We start from the raw sequence: 16,706 nt of genomic DNA on the forward strand, positions 1-16,706 counted from the left end.
AGTTCCAGGACAGGCTCCAAAACCACAGAGAAACCCTGTCTCAAAAAACCAAAAAAAATAAAATAAAATAAAAATAAAAATATAGATGTACAGGGCCAGCACAATAAGTTGCCAAGCATGGTGACCTGAGTTCTGCAGTGAGCCAGACAGGATCGCCATTACAAGATGGCACCACATCCTGTCTTGTTGGTTATAAACAACCCCATATTTGGCTATGCCTTTGAGAGCTACCTGTCCCCCGCTTTCTGCATGCGCAGTGAATATGGGTTCCTGGGCCTATCTCGATGCAGTCTGGTGTCAGCTGATGGTGGCAGCCAATCACAGGGCGACCCATGTGCCAATTCCCTATATAAGCAGCCGCCATTGTGCCCCCCCTCTCGTGTCTCTCTCTAGTGTCTCTCTCGTCCCTCTCTCTCTCTCTCCTGCTCTCTCGTTTCCTGCCCCCCTTCGCTTTATGCTCTCCCTCAACCAAGGTGCACTCCAGTAAAGCGTGATCTGAGAAGAATCCTCGTGTGTGGTGGGTGTTTCTTCCTCGCCAGTCAAGAAGCCCGCCGCAGAGTTCAATCCCCAAAATCGGTATAGTGGAAGGAAAGAATTGACTCCTCCTAGTTGTTCTTCTGACCACCACACGTGTACTGTGGCACACCCGCGGCACGCATGCCCCCCCATGCTCACATACACACACACACAATGTATTTTGTAAAATACATACACAGCCCTGGCAAGGTGCTACACAAATTTAGTTACAACACTCAGGTAGCAGAAGTGGGCAAGATCTTTAAGTATTTGAGGTCATCTTGGTCAATGCAGTGAATTTCAGACAACCAGGACTGCATAGTGAGACTTTCCCCAAAAAAAGATACACCCAAAAGAATAAAAATTCCATTTTTCTTTTAAGAAATTTCTGGTGGCCAAAGGTAGCGGATTCAGGATTCTAGGTTTTGATTCAGCATTAAGGATTCTAGGTTTTGTGGGGTTTTTTTTTTTAAAGTGTTTTTGTTTGTTTTGTTTTTGCTGGGTTTTTGTTGTTGAGACATGGTTTCTCTCTGTAAGTGGCTGGCCTTGACCTTAGAGATCCACCTGCCCCTGAGTTCTGAGTGAGTTCTGAGATTAAAGGCGTGTGCCACCACTGCCTGGCTCAGGATTCTCCTTCAGAAATGTGAGGCGAGCAATAACTGGTGTCTAGAAGTTGAGATAAAAGTCTATGCCAATAAGCGAGGCTGGAGAGATGGCTCAGAGTTTCAAAGTTGTGTTCCCAGCACTCACATGGGGTAGCTCACAAACTTCCGTAACTCCAATTCTAGGAGATGTGGCACCCTCCTCTGAACTCTGGGGGCACCAGGCATGTACATGGTGCACCTGACTGTTCCTCTCTTTCACCGTGTGTGTGTGCGTGTGTGCATCTATGTGCGTGTGCATGTGTATGTGCATATGTGCATGTACGTGTCAACAGCCTCCAAACATGGGTATCATAAGCCTAGCCTTCCAAGCTTAGTCCCTGTGATGCTAACGGCCTCTTTTGCAAATCCCTCTCCATATCTGCTCACCTTTCTTGTACCACTTCTTTTTTTATGACAATTTTTGATAGTTATTACTTTATTTTTTGTATTTTAAGACAGGGTTTCTCTGTGTAGCCCTGGTTGTCCTGAAACTTGCTTGTAGACCAGGAAGGCCTTGAACTCACAGAGATCCACCTGCTTCTGTCTCCCAAGTGCTAGGATTAAAGGTGTGCACCACCACCTGTCACCTTGTTATTTCTGATCGTATGAGTACACGTGCACACATATAACAGTGCACACGTGGAGGTCAGAGGGTAACTTGCAGGAGTCAGACCTCTCCTACCTTTTGGTTTTACACTGAGTGGTGAGCCTTCTCATTGCTTGCACTGTGTGCGTTCACCAGAGTCAACCCTGGGTGTCATTCCTCAGGTCCCATCTACCTTGTTTTTTGAGATAGAATCTCTTAGTGGCCTGGCTCACAGATTAGGCTAGGCTACATTAAGCCCCAGAGATCCACTTCTTTCTGCCTTCCCAAGAGCATGGCACTACACTGACTTTTTACATAGATCCTAGGGATCAAACTGAGGTCCTCATGCTTGAGTGGCAAGCGCTTTGCCTAGCAAGCTCCCCATCCCTTCCAAACCAGTTGTAAGGCTGCTGTCCTTGTGAGCTACCATGCCCTGTGTGCTACCTCCTGTCCTCAAGGACTGGGTAGGTAGAACTGGTCCTGCAGGAACACAGAGCTGGCTTATGCAGGATGTTATAGGCAAGAGGGGAGGAGTGTAACACAAGCATCAGTTTCTCAACCTAGAAAGTAGAGGGACTGAATAATAGTAGCCCATGAGGAAGCCATGGAGAAGTCCACAAAAGTCATAGTGTTTATTCAAGGAATGGTACCATATGCCTATAATCCTAGCACCTAAGAAGAGGAAGGAGGATCACTCCAAGTTTGAGGCCAGCCTGGTCTACATAGTGAGTTTCAGGCTAGTCAAGAGCTACTAAAGAAGGTGCAGGTAAGGCACCAGGAGACGGCAGGAGCCTGAGAGAGACTTTACCTGGCCACTAAGGGTGAGTTCTGGACCCCATTGGTTCCCCACATCCCTGTTGGGTTGGGAAGGCAGAGAAAGGCTGTGCATTCCGGCAGATCTTGGGTCTCTACAAGAGCTCTTGGGATCCGAGGTACTCCTGGGATCTAAGGTGTAATGGAAAGAAACCTCAACACTGCCATCATGAAACGAATGTTTGTAAGGGTGGATGAGTCCCTTGTGGAGGTCCTGAGCCCGCCCATTCCATGCTGGGATCAGCTTCTGGGGGCCCCTGCCTTTGCCAAGAGGGTCACAGCCAGGAGAAAGAAAACAGCTTGGTGCAAATATAAACACCTTTAATGAAAATTATGCACACTCTGCAGAGCCCACACGGCGGCCACTGCATGCAGTGATGGGAGGCAAGGGCACTGTTGGCTAGCCAACCAGACTGTTTAGGCCAGAGGCCCCAGGAGGCAGGCAAGTGCCAGAGCAGCAGCAAGCAATGCAGGGGCTGGGGCTGGAGCGAGTACAGGAGCTGTGGCCCGTAGTGTCTCCTGGTTGGTCTCTGGGCCAGCAACCATCTCTCGAACACTCACAGGAGCGCCACAGAGGATGTGCAAGTTATCTGGGTGGGGGGCACGGCGAGCTTCTCGCTGCAGTGACTCCCACACTGCAGCGGCTTCCTCTGGGCAGCCGGACAGGACCCGAGACGCACAAGCATGGAAGTCATTCCAGGATCTGTTACAGAATGGGGTTAGGGGAGTTGGGCAGAGATTTTAGAGTGGGAAAAGATTCAAGGCCCTGAGGTTGTTGCCCCAGTGGCACAGATTATCAGGTGGTATGTCCCACTGGCCCATTGCCTCCCATCTGCTGGTACCTGCAGACAGTCTGTAGCTCGCCTCCACGGCCCATGCCATCCCCCAGGCGGATAAGACACTCAGCAAAGCCTTGGTATATGGTATCACAGCGGTTTGGGCCCTCAGAGGCCACAGCTAGAGAGGGTACAAAGACTAGGAATGGGGTGGGAATAGAGAATAGTTGATAGAACGAGCCAGGGTCCATTCATCAGGACCTTGTTTACCTGGCAGTGCTCTGGGGACATGACTCAGCGTGAAAGAGGTGCCCCAGGGAACTTCAGGCTATCTGGAGATCACTTGTCTTAAAGTTAGGATCTGGACTGTGATGCACATGGAAGATGTGATGTGGGAACAGGAAGGGGTATTGGGTCCAGAACTCATCTCCTTCTCTAGTTTCTATAGCTCTAGGTCAATTCAGGGACTCAGGGGTATAGGAAGCATGAAGTCATGGGCAGAAGGCAATCTTTCTGTAGTTTTAATGAGCTTCAGCTGGAACACCCATTGTCTCCTCCTCAAAGACAAGAGTCTCTGCTGAAGCTAAGCGGCAGGGTGGGGAACCAAAGCCAGTCACCCTAAGCTCAGGGGTCCATGGCCTCGGTTCTGCTAGGGGTCACAAACTCCCTTTGTCAGAAGAGGGTCTACAGGATTTAGGTCTTCTCCCACAACTGAGCTGTTTGCACACTCTCCATGCTGAAGCCACTACCACACTTTCCTAGAGCTCTTACTGCTGAACTCTACCCTAAGCCCTGTGCTCCTTCACCCTACACCCAGTCTAAGAACTCTGAGAAGGGCTGCAGCCTGGGCCCAGGACACTCACACTCACCGAGTGGCGGCAGCAGCAGCAACAGCGTCAGAGCACAGGGTAGCGGCTGCCAGCGGCAGCGGCAGGGGCAGCAGCAGCACATCATCCCTGGCTGTGAGCCTAGTGCAGGAGCTAGAGGCTTGGAGAGCTGCCTGTGGGCCCAGCCCCCAGAGGAAGGGATCCTGATTGGATAGGAGCTGGAGGCGGGGCCTCATCCCAGCTGTCAGCCCCACCTCCAGGACCCAGATTGGCAGAGAAGGAAGGAAGGACCCCAGAGGGCAAAATTGCCTAGAGAGGAGATGTGTTGATGCTAAGCCGGCTCTAGGAGCTTTGTCGGAATTGGACAGGGGAGATAGGAGTAGTCGGTTTATCAGATGACAATGGGTGCCAGGGGACCCCCAGGTGGGCTGGTTTAGACAGGCTCCCCCAAAGGGAGGAGACAACATCAAAAGCAAATCAAAACCATACACATACTTTGTTTTATTCCAAAAGGCTTTAATTGAATTTCTCAATGTTTTTCAAAAACAAAAAGATCCAAATTATAGGTAAAAAGGAACATGGAAAATTCAACTCAAGTGGTATCACGATCTTGGGGTCATGCTTCAGGCATGGTAGGACCCAAGAAAGCACAATACCTGCCCTGGGCCCAGCCTAACCCTGCTGGTTACCACAATGCGTAGACCAGTGTGTCCTGACCCCTACCTCCCTCCAAACACTAGAGATGGAGGTCTGGGCAGATAAACAGCAGACATGGTCCTGCTTTGGCCTAGACCTGCCGACCGGCCTTTAGTGTTACCCCATCTCTGTTTAAACAGCTAAGGGAGGCTAGGGGTCGCAAGGCCGTGTAACATTAGGCTGAGGCGACGGGCAGCTTTGCCAAGTGAGTTGTGTGGATCAGCCTGCAGGAACTGGAAGAGCTTCTGGCGCACCTGCGCCATGACAGAGCCCATGTGGTCTCGAGTGATGGGATCACTGTGGTCCAGGTGCATCACAGCCTCTTCCAAATAGCTGGAGATAGGGGGAAAGAACAGGCTACAGCTGGATGCCAGCAGACAGGAGTGCCCCCTAGTGGCACTGAAGCCCAGAGGGATACCGGCAAAGACAGCTTCTAAGCCTCATTTTGGAGGGGGTGGAGAACGTGGGTAAAAAAATAGGGATGGGAGTCAGGTAAGAGTAGGTGTCTGCTTTCAACTATTCTCTCTCTATCCTGTCTCTAGCTCATCTTCTGATCCCCCAACTGCCCCGCTCACCTGAGCTTGAGGTCACTTCTAGTTCCAAGGTCAGATGCCAGCTGCTGGATTAGGGAAAGGAGTACAGGCTGGGACAGTGGACAGGGCGGCTGCCCAAAAACCTGGGCTGGGTCCACAGTTTCACACACATACAGCACCAGATTGAGATCAGCGGCTGTCAGTGCCTGGGAGGAGAACAAGGCAGCATGCTCATTTATACCTAACATCAGGACAGGATGGAATGCTTGCTTCTCTGAGGTGTATGGCCTAAGGGCAGAAGACCAACGTTGGATTCTAAAGGTTCCAGAAGTGAGGTTCAGAAACTGATAAGGCTGTAGAGTTACTTTAGAAAATCAGATTATGAAGTTTTCCTGAGCAAGGTGGTCATGAGGAAAGGAGCTGAAGTGGGAAGAAAGTCTAGCATGAAGAAACAACAGGAGCAAAGGCTTGGGAAGCCAAAAAGAATCAGTTTGCCAGACAGCCCAGAGCCTGCTGGGGAAGTGGGCATAGGTTACATAGACCTTCTCAGGAGACATCTTTGTGAAGGGATTGTAACAGGATTGTCATACCTGCTGGAAGGCCTGATTGAGGTGGCCCTGCTGCAGTAACTGCAAGATATGGGCTTGTTGGGCCTGGCAGTCAAGGTGGGCAGAAGGGACAGGCGTGCCGGCAGCTGAACGCATGGCCTGCATGATGCTGGAAGTGACAGTGGCCTGTTGTTCCTTAAGGGCCACACTTACTTCACCCTTAACAATGCGTTGTACTTGTGCTAAAATTGACTCCTGCAAGCTGCAAAGGGAAGTGTTCCAGTGAAGTGGACTGCAAGCCCATTTTGGCCCTTCCTAAACTACCACCTCACCCAGAGCCCTGCCCACACACCTGCCCACAGCCACATGCAGCTGGTGCTGCACCTCAGCCCGAACACTGCTGGACACAGTGGTCGCCATCTGCTCAGTGGCACTCTGCAGTGTGCTCACCAGGCCCCGGAGTTGGGCCAGCACAGGCTCCCTAGCTTCCTGTTCACGTGCCTTTCGGCTCTTCATGTGACTCTCTAGCTGCTGCAGATCTGAAGGGCGACACCAGGGATCAGCAAAGGGATGAAAGCAGAGCACAACCATTCTTACTACTTTGGGTTTTGTGATGCCACTCACATTCCTGTGTGCCCAGTCTAAAGCTGTCATTGATTTGCTGGAACATGGCCTGGCAACTCTTCTCAAAAGCTGGCAGTACCACGCTCTGGAAGGCTTCCCGGTAGGCAGCTTGCATTGGTCCCTGTAATGTGTCTGCAGCTGCTCGGGCAATGGCATCTGTCAAGTTCTAGAATATAAGGAGGGGTCAAGTTGAAAGCTTAAGTCCAGTTTGGCCTCATTTCCCATCTTGGACCCTGCATCACCTTGGACTTGAGTAGCTTAGAGATATTCTCTTTCATGCTGCCTTCCACTGCTGTGAGTTTGGTAGCCACGGAGTTGCTTAGCTGACCTGCCACAGGCTCCAGGCTTCTGGAGACACCTAAGAAAGACAGATGAAACCAAAAGAAGTTAAAAAGCTTCCTATACCCACCCAAACAAAGCTCACCCAAAACAAATCTCATGAGAAACTCACACGGAGGAACTGTCTTCTTGATTTCATCCCTTATACTGCGCTCCAGCCGCCCAGCCACAGCTGAAGACAAGGCCTGGGACAGTTGCTGTGTCAGCTGCTCCTGCAGCTGCCCACCCCGTTGCTGCCCCTCAGCCAGGGCCCGCTCCAGCCGCCGCTCTGTGGTGGAGCTAAGGAACAGGCCTACAGCAGAACCTATACATTTCCTTAGACAAGAACACTGCCGTGCCCTACTGCCCTGCTGTGTCACTACCCCCAAGGATACGCTCTTGCTCATGCCGGGTCTCCAGGGCACGTTCTACGTGGTCAGTGACAGTGTTCTGTAGACCTTCAAGCTGGGCACAGAGACGCTGTAGCAGTTCTTCTTGGTTGTGCCATAGCTCTGTCAGCTCTCTTTGTTGTTGCCAAATTAATGCTGTCCAGTCCTCAGGGGGCTCTGCCACCTGCCAGAAGCACTGACAGTTTATAATGTCTGTCCTTCCTATCTCCACCCACCATAAAAAGGAATAACTTAAAGTCCCTCCCATCCTTGTGGGATGGGGTCCCAAGGGTAGAAAGGTGCTCCCTTACATACCTGGTGCTCTGTGAGCCGGGATCCTACAGCTGAATCCCTACATAGGCAAGGAGCATTGAAGGTCACATCAGACAGCTTGGTGACCCTCCCTGGCCCCAATCCCAGAAACCTCCTACCCATCATCCTTCTTGCTTTTCCTCTTGAGCTTGGGTGAAGTCCGAGGGGATCCTTTGGTCTTCCAATCCTTGGCGGGCAGCCGTGGAGTAGGAATTTTGCTGCCAAAACCCCCTGAGGCAGAAGCAAGGCTGGCAACCTCATCATCATGGTCACTGTGGAAGGGGAAGAGGGCTAAATGCCTGCTCACAGGCTGGCCCTCCTGTAGGAGAGGAAAAACAGAGCAAGTGGTGCCCACCTTTGCTCAGCACTGGTGTCCTGGCTGTCATGTTGCTGCAGTAGGTGATAAGGTGGCCGGTGGAAGGCCAGGCTTTTGTGCTTTTCCTGGAGGCCATTCCTGGGGCTAAGGAGACACAAACTTAGTAGAGGATAATCCTAATGCCCTCCCATAAGCACACTTTGCCCTTCTAAGCGCCTCACCTTTCTGCCAAGGTACTACAAGTCTCACGAGTAATGTCAGGTGCTGTAGGCCAGACTTGACTGTCAGGGGTTGCAACCTCCTGGGTCAAGGCTGCTTCCAGTAGGGAGGGGGTACTATGCCGATCCCCATCCCCAGAGCCTCCATCTAGGCCAAGTTGAGAGCCAAGCTCAGGGCCTTGCCTGGGCCGAGGAGACAGTAAGTGTAGGGCTGAAGCTGCGGAAGCCATACTGTCTGGCTCAATGAGGCCTTCAGGGACAGAGGAGCCAAAGCCACGGGACAGGGCCTCAGATGCAATTTCAGGGATGTCCTGGGACAGGGCAGTGGAAGCTGAGGAGATCACATCAGGGGAACGGGTGCGACTTGGAGAGGCTTGGGGTAGCCCCAGTGGCTCCACTTCCTGCAAATCCAAGGACAGTGCCGAGGCAGCAGTAGACACCTGACAAGGGCCAAAGATGGAGGCTTAAATACTAAGGGGCACAGAGACACAGTACTGGTACTGTAGTGATGAGACAGTATAACAGGGAAGAGAGATCCAAGTAAAAAGCAGGGCCACAGTTCACAAGAGGGGGATGGGAGGCTGAGGAGATACCCTCCAAGGAAGGTACTTCCTTTGGGGAAATATGAAGCCCTCAAGGCTAAGCACGGTCAACAGAAAAAGTACATTGGAATACAGCACCCCAATATTCCCCATTGCTCTCCACCTGCTGCCCAGTACTTTAACACTTTACAGATTCTCTTTCTCTGTCTCTCACACACACACCTGTCCAGGTCCCTTGGGGGTCAATTTGTCAGCTGGGCCTGGGAGCAGACCAGGAAGGAGGCTTCGAGGGCTTGCCTGCAGGCTGCTGGTACTGTTTATTGTCAGACTGCCGTCCAGCTGCAGCTTGGGACTCAAGGTCAGCTCCTCGGATGGCCTACTGACAGAAAGGGGAGGCATTAGCTACTGTGATTCATCACATGTGGCACCAGGCTCTGCTATCACCCAACTCTGCCTTACCTGGGCAAGGAAGGGTCCATGGCTGAGGAGCTACTCACAGCAGACACAGCTGTTAGGGAGCTGCTACTGCTGCTGCTGCTGCTGCTGCTGCTGCTGCTGCTGCTGCTGCTGCTAGGGGATGCAGAGATCTGGGAAGATTCAGAGAATGAGCACTAAGGCTGCTAACGGAACATTACCACGTTTCTCTTCACTGAGGACGTACCTGCTGCAGGGAAGCGGTGGGCGTCATGAAAGCGTCGGGTGTCATCAACTTAGGCTTGGTCTCACTGCTCAGACTGAGGAAGTCTGCAGGTGCAGGCAGTTCCACGATGCGTCGGAGGTCAGGCTGAGACCCCTGGGCAGCTGAAGCTAGCCCCTCAGAGCCTAGTTCAGGTCGAGACTCTCCAAAAGCTGTTGGGAAAGCTACTTGAGTCAGATCTGAGAACCATGTCAGTGTAACCTGCTTCCTTCCCTTCTCTTCCCTAACTCACTGAAGTCCTCATGAGCCGTATGGGTAGGGAGCGGGGCCACCACATCAGGGTTCAGCTGTGGCTGGAAGCGGATCTGCACATCTTGTAGTGCTCTAAAGAACAGAGAGGGGGAGAACAGAATAGCCAAATGATCCAGGGCGAGGAGGCTGAGGGACAGAAGGGACACGGGCCTCCCCGACACTCACTTAGTGTGTACACAGAAGAGCTTGATAAGCACCCCAGCTGCAGACTCCACGGCACCAGCCCCATGGGAACTCTCTGAAAGGACAGTGTGGATCATTAAGTGGCCTGCTCTGTGCCAGGACACTTCCCACACACCAACAGACAGCCCTGACTCTGGGGCACCTCACCAGCCCCCAGACTGTCATTCTCCTCCTCAGCAGGCAGCACCTCAGTGTGCCGCAGCCGGCAGCGACTCACAACCTGGATCCCGAAGCTCAGCACAGGATGGGTGAGCAGGAACTCAGAGATGGAACTAAAGCAAGCACGGCCCTCATCTTGGTTCTGCAGCAGCTCCATCACGTAGAGGACCTGTGTAAATGATACAACCCTAACTGAACTGAGGCTGCAAAGGCTGTGGTCTGTCACATACCCCTGCCAGCCCCACCAACACCAGCGCTTCCCAGTACCACCACAGCAGCCTACCTTTCGCTGCACATCACTAAGAATCAGATACTCTGCTGAGAGGTCCAAGCAAACTTTGAGGCTGGGAGGTACACTCACTGAGCTGAAGATATCTGGGGAGAAACTAGGAAGCCAAGAAGTAGATCAAGTAAGACTGAGAATTCAAAGCAGGCAAACCCCTGGCTTATCCTCAACCCCTAGCTCTAGTATACCGAATGGTTTGCAGGCAGGTCCAGGACACTGTGCACCACATCTTCAGCTCCCGATTCTGGTCAGCGCCGGTAATGAGGAATCTCCAGAATGGGACCCTGAAAAGCAATAAAGCATTGACTGGTTACTGGCAAGGAGCCCATGGACAAGCCTGCCACAGACTTTGCGTACCCACTCACTCACTCAGGATCCTGTTTCTTATGGTTATCACAGAATAAGAGGCAAGAAAGGGGCCGCCCATCGTGAGGCTTCCATTCATGCAGACACCTGTAAGCAGACAGATGAGGGGCCTGAGTGAATGAACCTCCTAGACAGGAGGTAGAAAGTAGGGTCTTTAGACCTAGTAGAGCCTTACCTTGGCTCATCCTGACCTTCAATATAGATCTGCCAGAATTTGACAAAGCCATCATGGCTTGCAGTAGCCAGGACAGTTCCATCAGGAGAGAGGGCTCCTTCACTGAGACACTGCAAAGAACCCAGAGAGTTCCAGGACAGCCAGGGCTGCACAGAAAAACTGTCTCAAAAACAAACAACAGAAACAACCCAAACAGTGTTGCTTTTCCTCCTGACCAGAGGTAGGAATGAGCCCTTCCTAAATGAGGCTGGTAGTGAGCTGGACTGCCCGACAGCAGACTCACACTTCTCTGGGACTCTCTGGGACTGAATGAGGTGGGCAGGCACTATAGAGAAAACTGTCCTTCAGGGCACACCTAGATTAGAAGTGAACTGTACAACTGTTCAAGTGAGGGCCAATTTGGGTTCTGCATCCACACTGGCAACATATTGGTAAAACCACTTGGGCAGCTATGAAAATGGGGAGTAGATGAAGGGCACAGGAAGAGGGGAACAGGGAGGCAACCAGTTGTAGGCCTACCGTGCTATGGCCTTTTACCACAATGAAGCCCTGCTTGATTTGGCTGACATCCACAGGCCAGGTGTTGTGGCTGGAGCGAAGCATATCCAGGTCCCATACCTCCGCCTAGCGGTACAGGAGGTATTCAGTGCACAGGCACGATATGGCGGTTCTGCCCCTCCTTCACCACACCCGGCCCTCTCACCCGGTCTTCATGCAGCAGGGCTACTGTTGGGCTACTCTCCTCACAACAGTCCTCACTCTCCTCGGGGATGAAGGGGCACCAGATGATCCTTCGAAAGTGGTTCAGTGGCGTGCCCTCTGGCTGGCGGATATGAACTAAAATCTCTTCTCTGAGTAGAGAGTTAAGGCTTGGATAGGTGGATGATGAAGTAAGTAGCCCTAGAGGCTCTAGCCCAAGGCCCATCTCCACTTCTTCAGTCCCTTGCCTGGGAATGGATACTGAATTTTACCCTTAACCAAAGCCAAGCGCCACACAAAAAGATTGCCAGCCTCATCCAGGCAGGCAAGCTGTGGAGAGTTGAGATGTGCAAAGGCCAGATCAGCCACACTGCCTGTGAAACCTTTGAGCAGGGTCCGCTCTGAAGTGCTGACACTGATCACACGGACCATTGCAGAGCCGTTGTTGGCAGCTGGAATTAGAAAAGCAGAGACTCTGAGCAAGCACCCTGACCCAGGCAGCAGCCCAGGAGCCCTGCCCTTGCCTACGTCACTGCTATCATCACAGTAACAAGCCTGGTTTTCCCTAACCATCTCCCCCAGCCAGCCCTGGGAGATGTCAAGGAAGCCCTGATAAGCATTCTACTGTAGCACTACCACCCAAGTGGGTTCAGCAGCCTGACACTAGACCTGCATCTCTGGGGCTTCTAGCAGAATGTTTCCTCTTTGCCCGGCCCCTTACTTACCCCTAATGGCGTACGCCAAGAAGGAGTTAGACACTGCAATCAGGTTGCCATAGTAGTATTTCTGCTCCCAGTCATACTTGGCGACAGGCTGGATTTTCACCTGAGAACTCAGAGTAAGGAAGGTTGAAGAAGCTGAGACCTGGAGTAGGTACCAATTCTGAGGACAAGACAGGCTACAGGAATAAGCCTAGTACCACTGATACCTCCCAGAACAGATTTCCACAGAGGACTGGGAGTCAACACTGGTTTTCTGAAAATAAGGCACACTTTATACCAAAGCTGCTCTCATAGGAATTGGAAGCATGAGTGAGAAGAGAAGAGAGGCACTGAGTGTGCTCCCATACACTACATGTGATGGGCTGTTAACCTGGTCTGTGGCTATGGCAGAACTTGTCCTCTGTTTGTTAAAAACCATCAGATTGCACTCCTAAAGCTAGCCATCATGGTCTATTCCCTTACCTGGACACTTTCTTATGCCAGGCTCATTCCTGAGGATGAGTACCAAAGTCCAGTAATCAAAACTCCCTTTGGTTCACCTAATTAACATGCCCAATCAGAATACACCACCACATCCTTGCCCATTCTAAATTTTACACCTGCAGGGGGCTGGAGAGATGGCTCAGCAGTTAAGAGCACTGGTTCCAGAGATCCTGGGTTCAATTCCCAGCAACCACATGGTGGCTCACAACCATCTGAATGAGATCTGGTATCTTCTTCTAGTCTGTAGGCATACAGAACACTGTATACATAATAAATAAATTTTTTAAAAAAATCTTTTTTTTTTTTAATTACACCTGCAGCCAGGCATTGGTGGTACATGCCTTTAATCTCAGTACTCAGGAGGTGAAGGCAGGCAGATCTCTATAAATTCAAGGCCAGCCTGGTCTATAAAGTGAGTTCCAGGACAGGTTTCAAAGCTACACAGAAAAAAAATCCTGTCTCAAAAAAAAAAAAAAAAGAAAGAAAGAAAGAAAGAAAGAAAGAAAGAAAGAAAGAAAGAAAATTATACCTGTAAGGTCATTTACTGCTGTTTTCTGCCAGAGTCAGAAATCAGTCACTTTAATTTTTCTTTCTACTTAATAAAGGATCTCATTGTGAAAACAAGTGTTTGGGTGTGTGCCTGATCCAGGATCTAGAAGGGAGGCCCAGCTGTGGGGAGTCTACTTCAACATGTACCTCACAATCCTGGTACTCACCTTGTTGCTCCCCCGTGCCTTGCTGGAAATGCTAGAATCACTGCTGGCTACAATTTCCACCTCCTTGGCCAAAATCCCAATGCAAGTGGAGCTGTCATCTCCAGAGAGGCAACTGGAAGAGGTACATAAACCGAGTCTCTGTTCACCAAATAGCAGTAGAGGGTTCTAAGGACTGATCCACATGATGGAGATGTCTAGTCTCAGATTCCCAGTTCTGTGTGGTCCATGCTCCCATACACAGTTCTCCTCGCGTACCTCCCTCCTGACAAATGAGGTTAATTCCATTCCAGTCTTTAGCTTGTCTTCATCTCTTAGTATAAATTCAACATGGTACAGTGCTTAGCCCCAGACAGTACAAAAGAGAAGAAGGAGAGGCTGCTGGTCCCCTTGACCCTAATCTTATCTCTTTAGCTATGCAAAAACCCCAAAGATATCATTACCACCATTAGTATTTCTCAGGTACTCACATGACTTGCTTTTCCTGCAGGTTAATAAGTGGCATGGTCCGTATACCAGGTTTGCTTGTTGAGTTACCATCACCGGAGCTGAGTGGGTCTGGAACCAGGAGCCCATTGAGATCTCCATTGTAGGCACTGGATGGCCTTTGGCTCTCTGCATTGGAGCCTAGGGGGGAAAAGGACACTGTGACAAGGTTCTTTACCTGCCGTGAGCTTTTCCTACAGCTCTAGACCACAAAGTAGTCATGAACACTTATTATATCCATAGGGAGGAGGGTTTCTTGTTCATTTTTATTCTACAAGTACGGGTGTAGAGCAGGACCATGAGACTCTTCTACCTGTAGGAGGGGTACAAACCAGTAAAGACCTTCTGATGGGGCCAGACCTACAGTTTAGTGGTAGCATGTTTGCCTGCTTGTTTACCATATGTGAGACCCTTGGTTTGATCTTCAGCACCAATAAATAAATAAATAAATAATACTTGGGCTAACAAACAAACTTGACTTGAAGGAGGGTATAAGGACAATCAGGACATTACAACAATTGTGTTTACAGCATACAAACATGGGAAATGTTAGGTGCTGTGGCTATAATCTCAGCACTAGGGAGATTAAAGCAGAAAGACGGTGAATTCAGGGCCATACTAGGCTATATTTGAAGTTCAGGCCAGCCTAGACTACATAATAAAATCCTGTCTCAAAACAAAACAGAAGGAAGTAGGAGAAATGGCTCTGTGTTGTTGCTCTTGCAGAAGAGCCAGGTTCCATTCTTAGCACCCACATGATGGTTCACATCCATCTGTAACTCCAGTTCCAAGGGATGTGATACCCTCCTCTGATTTCCTTAGGCCCGAAGCCCACATGTAGCACACATACATATACACAGGTTAAACCATTTTTTTAAAATTATGAAACAAAACAAAAACAAATAATCCAGAAACAAAACATGGGAAGGATAGAAGAAAAACAGGGCTGCTAGTGCCTCTGATATGAGGCTGGATTGCTTAGTATTTCCCTCTGTGCAATGAGAGCCATAAAAATTCATTGCTCCCTCCATTTTGTGAGACAGGGCGCCTTCCTGTGGAGTTCAGACAGCTGGCCTTGAAGTTGGGATCTTCTTGCTTCTGCCTCCTAAGTGCGGGAATTACAAGTATATGCTAGCACACTTGGTTCTAGAAGAGTTTTAAATTGTCATAGTCAGCCAGTGGCCTGACTGTTCCAAGGCAACATACAGACAACTAAGAACCTGCGTGAGACACCGGACTCTTAGTGGTAGAGTTTGTAGAGATGGCTCCAATTCAAGCAAAGACGGGGCCTGATACACTGAATTAGTTAACAAGCCAAGTTAATTGGGCAGGTAAGCTCAGAAGGAAAGGTAAGCACTTGAGGAACTGGACAAAGAGAAGCTATATGGGCATGGGGTGGAGTGTGGAATCAGGAATGACAGTATTTTGGATGTTTGCAATGGCTGGTCCCATTCCTTCTTATGGCTGGGGATTGAATCCTGGGCAATCCATACATGCTAAGTGGGTTTTTGTTTTTTGGGGGGAGGATAGTGCTGGGGATGGAACTCAGACACTGCACATGCTAGATAATTGCTCTACCACTGAGCTATGTCTCCAACAATTTATGTATTTACTTTTTTTTTTTTTTTTTTTTACTGAGATTTGGTCTCAACATATAGCCTGAGGTGGCTTTCAACTGACAATTCTCCTACCTCTGCCTCCCAAAAGCTGGGACTATAGGTGAATGCCACTATGCCTGATTTTTAGTTAAGTTTCAAAGACTCATTAATTCAGACACCACTTTCTGAACTCCAAGCTAGTAAGGTGCTTCAAGAAAAGAGCCAAGTTTTCAGTCATGAAATAGTCTAAGGGCTGATAAGTCTTAGGTCCATCAATGAAAAGAGACAAGCAAAAAGTACTTGGGAAAAAAAAAAAAAGAATAAGCTGGGCATAGTGGCCCATGCCTTTAATTACAGCGTTTTGGAGGCAGAGAGAGCTGGATCTCTGTGAGTTCGAGGTCAGCCTGGTCTACAAAGTGAATTACAGGACAGCCATGAATACACAGAGAAACCATGTCTCGAAAAATCAAAAAACAACAAATCAAGTACCAGTCATTAAACAATGGAGTTCCAGGGAAAGACCCCTCTCTTATCTTTTCCTATGACTAGAACCACTCTTGCTGCTCAGGGATAGGCTGGCTACTCTTCCTTCCAAGCACTCTACCACAAGGATAAACAATGGGCCTAGTCTATACAGTTAACCATGCCAGGCTCTACCAAATCTCTATGGAGTATAGCCTGCTCAGCTGAGGGTGGGCATCAGAGGCATAAAGCACCTCACAAGTAAAGGGAGCACGCACTACAGGCATGAGGCAAAGACTCAGTGGTCTCAGGCAGGGAATGGATTATCTGTATCAGCTAACCCCACTGGAGAGCCTATCAATGCCGGCTTTAGTAATCTGAGTCCTCCCATCAAGTATAACAAGCAATGAGAGAAGAATCAGTTCTCAATTATGGCCTACATGTACAGCACTATCACCAGTCAACCTTTCAAACATCGAGGTTTCATACACACTATTTCCTTTAGGCAATATGTGCTTTCTATGTAAGTACCTAGAATAGTTTTCCTGGCATTCAATTTCTTGTCTATAGTATTTGATCTAGCCTAAACAGTTTCCTCTCAGACCCGCCCTGTCTCTCTCTCTCACACACACACACCCCGCTATCACAACCATTTTTTTTTTTTCAAACAACCATCTTTTACAGTAACAACAGTATACCACAACTTTGTAGGCTTTCTGCCCTGGAACTCTTTTATTTATTTAATTTTTTTTTTTTTTGGTTTTTCG

The 16,706-nt window shown here is 49.7% G+C and overlaps 2 protein-coding genes across 4 annotated transcripts in view; both read right to left on the reverse strand.

Moving 5' to 3' along the window:
- Positions 1-2,884: 2,884 nt before the first annotated feature.
- On the reverse strand, positions 2,885-4,398 carry Nrn1l (neuritin 1 like). 2 transcript variants are annotated; one of them, XM_005345445.3, is made up of 3 exons: positions 4,205-4,398; positions 3,402-3,516; positions 2,885-3,262 (listed from the first exon to the last, which is right to left on the reverse strand). In XM_005345445.3, exons 1-3 carry the CDS (start codon positions 4,287-4,289, stop codon positions 2,977-2,979), a joined length of 486 nt encoding a protein of 161 aa, XP_005345502.1. In that variant the 5' UTR covers positions 4,290-4,398; the 3' UTR covers positions 2,885-2,976. The 2 variants fall into 2 exon arrangements, with proteins under 2 accessions (XP_005345502.1, XP_026634566.1); XM_026778765.1 differs by having other exon boundaries at positions 3,402-3,534.
- Positions 4,399-4,661: 263 nt separating this feature from the next.
- Edc4 (enhancer of mRNA decapping 4) overlaps positions 4,662-16,706 on the reverse strand; it is a 13,123-nt gene continuing 1,078 nt past the window's right edge. The window contains exons 2-29 of one of the 2 annotated variants that reach the window (XM_005345447.2): positions 13,864-14,020; positions 13,397-13,508; positions 12,201-12,300; positions 11,738-11,927; positions 11,480-11,627; positions 11,296-11,400; positions 10,777-10,886; positions 10,605-10,688; positions 10,424-10,519; positions 10,233-10,335; positions 9,938-10,118; positions 9,773-9,845; positions 9,588-9,679; positions 9,320-9,507; positions 9,118-9,245; positions 8,881-9,034; positions 8,120-8,556; positions 7,938-8,042; positions 7,702-7,854; positions 7,586-7,622; positions 7,277-7,454; positions 7,015-7,170; positions 6,806-6,921; positions 6,564-6,729; positions 6,292-6,478; positions 5,982-6,201; positions 5,434-5,597; positions 4,662-5,191 (exon numbers count right to left, since the gene is read on the reverse strand). In XM_005345447.2, coding sequence (XP_005345504.1) covers positions 4,999-5,191; positions 5,434-5,597; positions 5,982-6,201; positions 6,292-6,478; positions 6,564-6,729; positions 6,806-6,921; positions 7,015-7,170; positions 7,277-7,454; positions 7,586-7,622; positions 7,702-7,854; positions 7,938-8,042; positions 8,120-8,556; positions 8,881-9,034; positions 9,118-9,245; positions 9,320-9,507; positions 9,588-9,679; positions 9,773-9,845; positions 9,938-10,118; positions 10,233-10,335; positions 10,424-10,519; positions 10,605-10,688; positions 10,777-10,886; positions 11,296-11,400; positions 11,480-11,627; positions 11,738-11,927; positions 12,201-12,300; positions 13,397-13,508; positions 13,864-14,020 — 4,133 coding nt within the window. In that variant the 3' untranslated portion in view covers positions 4,662-4,998. Of the gene's footprint in view, positions 5,192-5,433; positions 5,598-5,981; positions 6,202-6,291; positions 6,479-6,563; positions 6,730-6,805; positions 6,922-7,014; positions 7,171-7,276; positions 7,455-7,585; positions 7,623-7,701; positions 7,855-7,937; positions 8,043-8,119; positions 8,557-8,880; positions 9,038-9,117; positions 9,246-9,319; positions 9,508-9,587; positions 9,680-9,772; positions 9,846-9,937; positions 10,119-10,232; positions 10,336-10,423; positions 10,520-10,604; positions 10,689-10,776; positions 10,887-11,295; positions 11,401-11,479; positions 11,628-11,737; positions 11,928-12,200; positions 12,301-13,396; positions 13,509-13,863; positions 14,021-16,706 lie in introns of both variants that reach the window. The other variant, XM_005345446.2, reaches the window with a different exon arrangement.

Source organism: Microtus ochrogaster, chromosome 4, assembly GCF_000317375.1.
Source record: "Microtus ochrogaster isolate Prairie Vole_2 chromosome 4, MicOch1.0, whole genome shotgun sequence".
In the NCBI taxonomy this organism is placed as follows: Eukaryota; Metazoa; Chordata; class Mammalia; order Rodentia; family Cricetidae; genus Microtus; species Microtus ochrogaster.